The following is an 8,582-nucleotide window of genomic DNA, read 5'->3' on the forward strand; positions in this document are numbered from 1 at the left end:
AAAAAAAAAAAAAAAAAAAAAAAGTGACCCCTGATGGGTACTGGTGGCTCACACCTTTAATCCCAGCACTTGAAAGGCAGAGGCAAGGAGATTTCTGAGTTCCAGGCCAGCTTGGTCTATAGACTGAGTTCCTTGTCTTGAATCCCACCCCCCCAAAAAAAAGTGAACCCTAGTTCTATAGATTTATCCAACAAATTAAAAACAAAATAGGTTTTATATTATGCTTATTGAACTTAAGAAGATTTCATTTAAAGTTTGTATTAATGCGTTGTCTTTCGGTTAATGATATTTATTACTCCAAAATCATATTATTATCACAAAAGCTGCACAAAATAATGTTAACAATATACCAAATACTTTAAAAAGTTAATTAATTATTAAACTCAAGTGTTAATTAAAGTTAGCTAATAATTAAACTCAAGTTTTCTTTGATGTAAATAAAACTTGAAAGGGAACTTACTGTTGCTTTGACAGAGAGGAGTTCCTGTTAGTATTCAGGTGTGGTATAGTCTTGTTCCTCATACCTGTTGCGAAACAGCCATTGTCAATAGAATTTCATTGTTTCATTATTCCTATGCACCCATAAGTGCTTGTGTGTGTGTGTTTTTCCTAGATTCTAGACTCTGAAGCACTGGGCTCAATTTAAGAAACCTGTCATTGGTTTTTATAAATGCCATTGTTTTTTTATAAATGGCCCATCCACTCAGTATTTGATCTATTGATATATTTAGGTCTTTATTCCCAAAATACCAAAAGGGGAACTAGAACCTGCCATTTCATAAGAGTAATCTACCATCATGTGCACATTTTGATGTGTTACCTGTTAATCTTATGTTGCATGTAGAACCAACAATGTACTTGTAAAAGTTTAATTTTTAGAAACTATTTATTATTCAGAAATTAGGAATGGTATACAAAGAACCATAAAAATCAAGCTAATATTTTCCAATTTGTAAATTATGGATCTCTTAAGAAAACAGAAAATGTCAGACTCTATGTATTCTTGTATAAGAACATTTATTTGTGTCAGGTATATACTGAGCATACATGTATCCTGATACAATGTGTTTCCTACTAGACTATAGTCAGAAATGTATAAGAAACAATGCTAAGTCATTTTAGATTCAAGATATATTTCTATGACTTCAAATTTCATAAATACACTAAAACACTTAGCTACTTCTGAATGAAGTCTGAAATTATGTGAATGTTGCTGACCCAAATGTTCTCTGAAGAATGATCTTAGGCAGGAATGTAACTTAGTGATATAGTTCTTGCTTCAAGTGTTCTGAGCCTTGACTTTGAATGCCACAGCCACAGGGAAAAAAAGTTTTTGAAAAGTAAAGTGAATTTAAAGTCGTTCCATTAAAAGGAGGTCCCCAAAGGCCACTTCACTAGTTCTTCACTTGCCTTGCTCTAGGACTGGTAGCACTTAAGAGAGGCATTGTCCTGACCACTGCTTAAGTGTCACCATGGGCACTGGTGTATGGAAGTCTGGGAGCCAGTGATCTTCCTATCAGGTCTAGAGAGAAATAGGTGGTCTTCACTACATATTATGAATTTCCACAGTGATCTGATAGGATCTGTTACTTCCCTTTCAGTCCTGGGCCACTTGCACATAGTAGGCAAGAACTCTCCCACCAAACATTTATGTTCAAAACCAAAATCTTTCATGAAGTGTTCGTGTTTTGGAGTATATTATATTTGATACTACAAACAGTTCTAAGTCAATGAAATTCTATGATTTATATTTTTAATTAACTTTTGTGGAGACTGGGTCTTATTATATAGTCCTGGCTAGATAACCTGGAGCCTGTATAGACCAGGCTGGATTCACAGTCACAGAGCTCCTAGTCTGTCTCTGCCTTCTCAGTGTTGGAAGTAAAGATGTGTGCCACCATGCCTGGCTTAAGTAACATCTCAACAGCAGAGCTGAGTTTTCTAAGTTACTGATTTCTATACTGTTTCTTCCTCATTCCTTGTATTGATTCTGGCTGTCACACTATAGCATATGGTGAGAACGCTTGTGGTCTAGGTAATTAATTAGTTCAAGCTAGTCATTTCTTTTAAAGCCCATGAGGACTTTCTGGCTGCTTTTCCTGGTCCATATCCAGCAGCTTAAATAGCACCCGACCCTGAACACACCATACAGGAAAACAATACTCAAATCGATTCACTCATCAGCACCCTATGTTTGTATCAAACATACCTGGTTTATGTACTCTTATAAGCTAAGTTCAACTGAGGAATGACATGTATGTAACAAGAGTAAAATATCATAAAGATGATAGATTTAACTGTGGGGACCAAGAAAACATATATGTTTTTTAAAAAGTAGTGAACAAGTTGAAGATGACTTATCTTTTGGGTAGAAAGCTCCCAGCTATGTTTTGGAAAAACTATTACATGGTTCATCCCAGGAAAATGTAAACTGAGCAACTGGGGGTTGGTGGGCAACTAGAAAGAATGCAGTTTTAATAACAAAAGCCCACTTGCACTCAGAACCTGCATCCTGCAGACTTCCCACCCCTACCTTCATGCTTCGGGTCTGGCTTGTTCCACGTGGGTGAGGAGAAGTGCCCAGGCTTCTTGCGAGGACTGGTGTTCACCTTTCTCCAGGCTCCGCTCTCCCCTTTCTTTTTGCTATAACTTGAAACTATTGACAGAGGAAAACTTCCCCCTTTGAAGTCTGCGATCTGCTGATCCAGCTCTGAAACAACACAAGCCACACTTTTCTAAGAAGAAGCGGGGAGATAAAACAGTTTTGTAGAGTGACTTGAAATATATTACCAAGTCTTAACTCATAGGTTTCTTAACAGTAACCAAGCTGGAGTTGGGTGGACCAGCACAAACTGTACTTGGAGGTACAATCAAATGTGTGCCAGTAATTAAAAACAGAAAGAGCTCTGGTACAATGCCATGAGCAGTGCATTCATTTCTTTAGTCACAGGGAGACAAAGGAGTAGTTCATAGAAACAAATGCAAAACAGTGATAGAGAGAATGTAAATGTGTTCGTTCATGCACAGCCCTACATACCTGCCCTGGGAAGGGGACAGCCATGCAGAACAGCTTTATTAAGCAGAATGCTGAGGGCGGCCCTCACCACAGCCTGCTGTCCTTGGCTAGGGTACTTCTTAGAAGCTGTCTGCCCAGTACCAGGTTGTTTGTTCATGGAGGCTCTTGACAATATTGCTTCTTGAACTCTGGGAGCAATGACAGCATTCCACAGCTTAGACATCCACCTTGCAAGAGATGAAGAAGGGCCAAGTCTCTTAAAAACTGCACACAAGTTCACAAAAGAAACAGACCTGAAAACGTTGAGGAAAATTACCCTGCATGTTTCGCTTGGTTGGGTACACTTGAGGGTTAGTTGTATAATAAGTAAGTATTTCAAATGATACTGATAATTTATAAACCTGTCTTAATCCTGAAATCAATAGTAAGTATCTACAGAAAGAATGAATGTGTGACGAAGATGCAGAAATGAAGGCACATCAAAAGAAATCTTTTCAAAACACATATTTCTGTAAAACCTGTATCTACATGTTTTACATTTGTTTGCCACACATGTATTTTTTAACATTTGAGTGGAAATGTATCATTGAGAAATTAAATGACTGCCTCAAGGTGGAGCTCCTCACTACATATGTACACCCACATGGCTCTGCCCTGCAGAGAACTGGGCCAGCCAGCTGTGGCTTCAGGTGAACCTCTTATACTTTAGCTGTTAGCCATGGGGACTGTGGCTGAATTTGGAACAATCAGTGATAATTACATTGTCAGTGTTTTTGCCACATTAACAGCTCAGAGCACCGGGAGAACTTGCCTAGTGTGTACAGTTACTTAGAAGTTACATATAAACGACAAGTCATGGTCACTGTTGTGTTAGGATGGCGGCTCATCACACAGATCACACCAGGCTAGCACAGTTCCACGGAGAAGTTAATTGTGGGGGTGAGGAGGGAGAGGGGAAGGACAAAAAGGGGATGAGGAAAAGGAAGAAGGAAAGAGCAAAGGTCAGAGGCCCCTGCCTTTTATTTGGGCTGTGACATAATTGCATGTGCTGCGACATGTACCGCTGTGTAGGTGAAGGTGGACAGGTGGACTCTGGGAACAAATGGAGATTGCCATGGCAACAGACACGCGTTTCCCTTCATGGTCACCTAGAGGTTGTCATCACTGAATACAGAGGTGACCAGCAACCCTAAAGCCAGTTCCTGGCTCTAAAGCCAGTTCCTGATGCCAACAGTCACTCTGACAGAACTGGCATTTTGTGCAAAAAGCAGTCTTGTCAATAGTCACAGTCTCAAACATACTAAATTCATCATGTATCCTATTTTTCTCTGATTACTGTGATAAATACTGTGACCAAAGCAACTTAGGGGAGGAAAGGGGAAGAAAGATAAATGAAATATCTGTGTAACATATGTGTGTGGAGGCCAGAAGTTGTTGGATCCCTGGTACCAGAGTTACAGATGGTTCTGAGTTGCCGTGTGGGTGCTGGGAATCAAACCCAGGGCTGGAAGAACAGAAAAAGCTCTTAACTGCTGAGCTTCAGCCCCCTTAGCTAGTTTTCTCTTACAGTTCAAGACCGCCTGCCTAGGGATGGTACTAGGGGGTAGCCCATAGTGGGCTGGGGACTCCTGCATGAATTCGTAGTGAAGATAATCCCACAGAGGCCCACTTACTCTAGGCAATTCTTCTGTCAAGGATTTCCTTTCAGATGAATCTAGGCTGTGTCAAGTTAACAAAGCTGACAAGCATACCATAACTCTATTTTTTTATTAGGTAAATAAAAATTGGCACTTACTTCACTGTTGCTTGGGCATGTCCGGGGACTACTGGACAAGACAGGAAATACTTTGGTCCAAGAAGTGCTTCTGGCGTACCCAAGCGGGCCAGACAGGAGTTGAGCTGCCTCCAGACAGACAGAGCCCAGTCCACAATCTTACATACAGGATCACAGGGTGCAGGCAGCTGACCTCTGAACTAGAGATGGGTGGAAAACAGGGCTGTGGCTTAGGAAAAAAATAATGCTTTTGTTTTGATTTTAAAGTCCAAAATTAAAATGATAAACCACAAAGCCCAAATCTAGCTGAATATGACTTTATCTTTGCTTGGGGTATGTTCGCCGTAAGTGTGTGCATATGTCAGTGTCACAAGTGTTCCCCATGGCCTCTCACCTGGGTATTTTGACCCTATTTTACATACCAGAAGAGTGAGCCCCAAAGAGTTGATGCCTTACTAAGGGTTACAAAGCTAAGAGGTGGCAAAGCCCAGATTAAGGCTTATTTACGTTTTTTGTGTTAAGGTATAGTTGAAAGATAATTCTCCCTATGATACAGTGTGATGTTTTAAATATGTTACACTGTGAAATGATTATTATTTAGTATAGGTACCATCTCATATACAGGAAATACATTTAACTGTGCAATTATTCATTATTTACTCTTAGCAACTTTCAAGGAACTATAGACATCTACTTCTCATCGAGAAAAAAAAATGGTGTTCAGACACAATATCTATGAGAAATGCAAAAGGAGTATATTGCACTTAAGAATATGTTGTTGGGCTAGTGAGATGGCTCAGTGGTTGAGGGAACTGGCTGCTCTCACAGAAGACCTGAGTTTGATTCCCAGAACCCATATGGCCACTCACAACTGTAATTGCAGTCTCAGGGGATCCATCTTTGGACCTTCACAGCCACTGCATGCATGTGGTGCACTGACATACATGCAGGCAAAACATCCATACATATAAAAGAAAAATCACACAAATTTTTTAATGTTACTGATAATTATTAAGCTAATTTTGCTGCTAATGTTTAGCATTGTTGCTGACCTCTGCTCAAACCATGTTCCCCGTGTTCAACCATGAGTAAGCAAGGAGAGACCAGACTTAGCTGTGTGGGAGGGACCAGAGAGGCAGCTAGGAAGCAGGAGGGTTCTTAGCTGCTTCTTCAGGACCACATGCTACTAAGGGGGATGAGGGCAGAGTCCCTGTGGAAACATACTCTACCCCCACTTCCTCAGGGACAATGAGGTTTTAAGTTTGTTTGTTTTTTTTATGATTATTCAATGAATTTCTTGCCAAGATCCCACTGTTATATATCCTCATGAAGAAACCTAATTTCCGATAGGAAAATGGAATTTGCCTACTCCTAAGAGCTGGAAAACAGGTGTGAGCCTATCTCTCCAAGTGTAGATGTTGCTCATAGAGGATGTCTCATGTGCAAAACAGCTGTTATGGGAACAGTGATTATCATTTGACAGTGCATTAAGGGCTGATGTTTCCTTCAGGGGTCTTTCTGATAAATTGGTCTTATAGTTATTGCTTGATTTTACATCCTTGATGCGTATTGATTTAGCATAAGCACCGTTTCATAGGGATGCTTAGAAACTTAGATGTCACAATATATTTATATTTGTATGCCTTCGGTTTCTAAGCACCACTTAATCACTTCTAAAGAAAATGAAACATTGCAAAGTCAGGTTTCTCTGTTTTACTTTTGGGCTAAGGATGGAACACAAGCCTCTGAACACTCACTCACCTTCCCACTGAGCTACACCCCTGCCTGTGTGCTTTGCAGCTCAGAGAACTACAGAACAAAATAACATGTGTATCCTTAGAGTTAGCCATCAGTTCCGTGAGCTGGGAGGCATTACGGAGGACAGCAGCCCCACACCAAGGCACTCTAAATACACACCTGTTGGGATTGCTGATACATTTTGTCATCTGTTAAATAAATGATCTGGGCCAGGCTCATTAACCTAGGGTCCTTTCCAGACAGATCATCTTTAAGTACAGATGCAAGCTTTGTGTATTATTATTCAAAAGAAGGAAGTAAGATAATGTTTAAGCCAATCTCTTCCCTATAGATAAAGGTCACTTGTTAACTAGGAGAGGCAGAAATAATATTCTATGTGGAACAGAGAAGTCGGAGAATGATTGCCGATATTCCCAAGTAATAAAACACTTGAAGGGCCTGGGTAACTGTAGTAAAGTCTTGCAGCCCGTGTAAGCATGAAGACATCAGTTCAATCCCCAGACTCACATAAAAAACGTGGGTGTGGTGGTATGTGCTTATAAACCCAGCTCTGGAGAGCTGCTGCAGATGTGTCTTTGTGCCTTGCTCTCCAGCCAGTTTAGCCTACTGGGAGATTAAAGATTTAACCGGAGCCCAGATCATTGAATCTCACCAAGCTCTCTGGTTGAAATGTTGGCTGCCACTTCACAGAGGAATGACTGAAATAGAATTGTACTATCTATAAAGAGTACAAGATTTGGGAAAGCGTTTGAATCACAGGGTTTATTGTAATTTTCAGGTTTTTATGAGTTAATGGAGCATTTAGGAAGATTTGTTTGTAAGATTGTAAAACTTCTTAAGATTTTAATGGCCAGTTAAATTAGTTTAAACATTTTAATTACTGAGTTATAAAATGTCCCTTAAAGCAACTGTGATATCTTTCTTCCTTTATACATAAAAAGTCAGAATTTGGACATTTCAACCTGAAGTCATCTGGGCAGATGGGACTCCCATGTTCTGAGTATGTTTTAAAATATATCACTTGATATTTATATTTAAAATATATCAAGTGATACATTTACAAAGCTTTCTTGAATAAAAACTTTCTACCATGGTCTCATCACCTAGCAAGAAGGGTGACTTGTTAGGGGCTTTCTGTAAGAGCATGCGCTTTGTGGGGATGGAGAGGGCTCCATTCACGCCACAGCACTAAGTCAGTGGCAGATCTTTACTGAATGTGTGGGAAACACCTTTCTGATGCATCTCAGACACATCTGGTAGATTTCATTTCATTTCAACTCACGTGGGCGTGCACATGCGTGTATGCACGTGAGCGTTATCCTGGAGAATCAAACTCAGACCTCTCGTCTCTTACCCAAGTGCTCAGCCACTGAACTCTAGCCCTGGGTATTTTTATTTTTATTTTATTATTTTGATACAAGGTTTGTTTTACTAAGTACTCAAAATAGCCATGCATTTATTTATTAGCCTAAGCTGATCTTCACCTCACTACCTCGCTCCCTCACCATCCTGAGTAGCTGGCATTGCAGGCCTGGATTTACAAGGCTGCTCATCACATGAGGTTTTGATGACCACTCTCCACTTACAGCCTATGGCACCACTGCTATGAGATTTCCAAAGGGTAATACTTTAAAAACACTTTACAAACTGAGTCCAAAGTATAACTAGCAACAGAAAGGCAGAAGCCGAAGTCAAGTCATGTTTGGGGGCAGGGTTTGTTCAGTTTAGTTAAATGTAAGGCATGAAGACATTAGAATCTCCTATGCTGACTGCATGAAACCCAGACAAAACAGGGCAATATGTAGGAAGTGTAGGGTAAAGATAAACTTGGCCCAAATCCTGAAACATCATTTCTGGAAGAAATCATCCTTTCCATGCATATAGAGAACCTCACTGGGTATGGAAAACAGCAGCTGTTCAAAATAAAAAAAAAAAAAAATTGAACTGATGAGATTAAAGTGATGACTACTTCCTCTCTCTCTCTCTCTCTCTCTCTCTCTCTCTCTCTCTCTCTCTCTCTCTGTATATGTGTGT

General features: G+C 40.0%; 1 protein-coding gene across 4 annotated transcripts in view; it reads right to left on the reverse strand.

The window, feature by feature from the left end:
- Positions 1 to 8,582, reverse strand: part of Cttnbp2 (cortactin binding protein 2) — a 147,399-nt gene that overhangs the window by 11,227 nt on the left and 127,590 nt on the right. For all 4 annotated transcript variants that reach the window (XM_029478378.1, XM_021164810.2, XM_029478377.1 and 1 more), the window contains 4 exons: positions 4,812 to 4,990; positions 3,038 to 3,243; positions 2,534 to 2,710; positions 461 to 524 (listed from right to left, as the gene is read on the reverse strand). In XM_029478378.1, the coding sequence (XP_029334238.1) occupies positions 461 to 524; positions 2,534 to 2,710; positions 3,038 to 3,243; positions 4,812 to 4,990 (626 nt within the window). The remainder of the gene's footprint in view (positions 1 to 460; positions 525 to 2,533; positions 2,711 to 3,037; positions 3,244 to 4,811; positions 4,991 to 8,582) is intronic.

The sequence above is a fragment of the Mus caroli genome, chromosome 6 (assembly GCF_900094665.2).
Source record: "Mus caroli chromosome 6, CAROLI_EIJ_v1.1, whole genome shotgun sequence".
Lineage (NCBI taxonomy): Eukaryota > Metazoa > Chordata > Mammalia > Rodentia > Muridae > Mus > Mus caroli.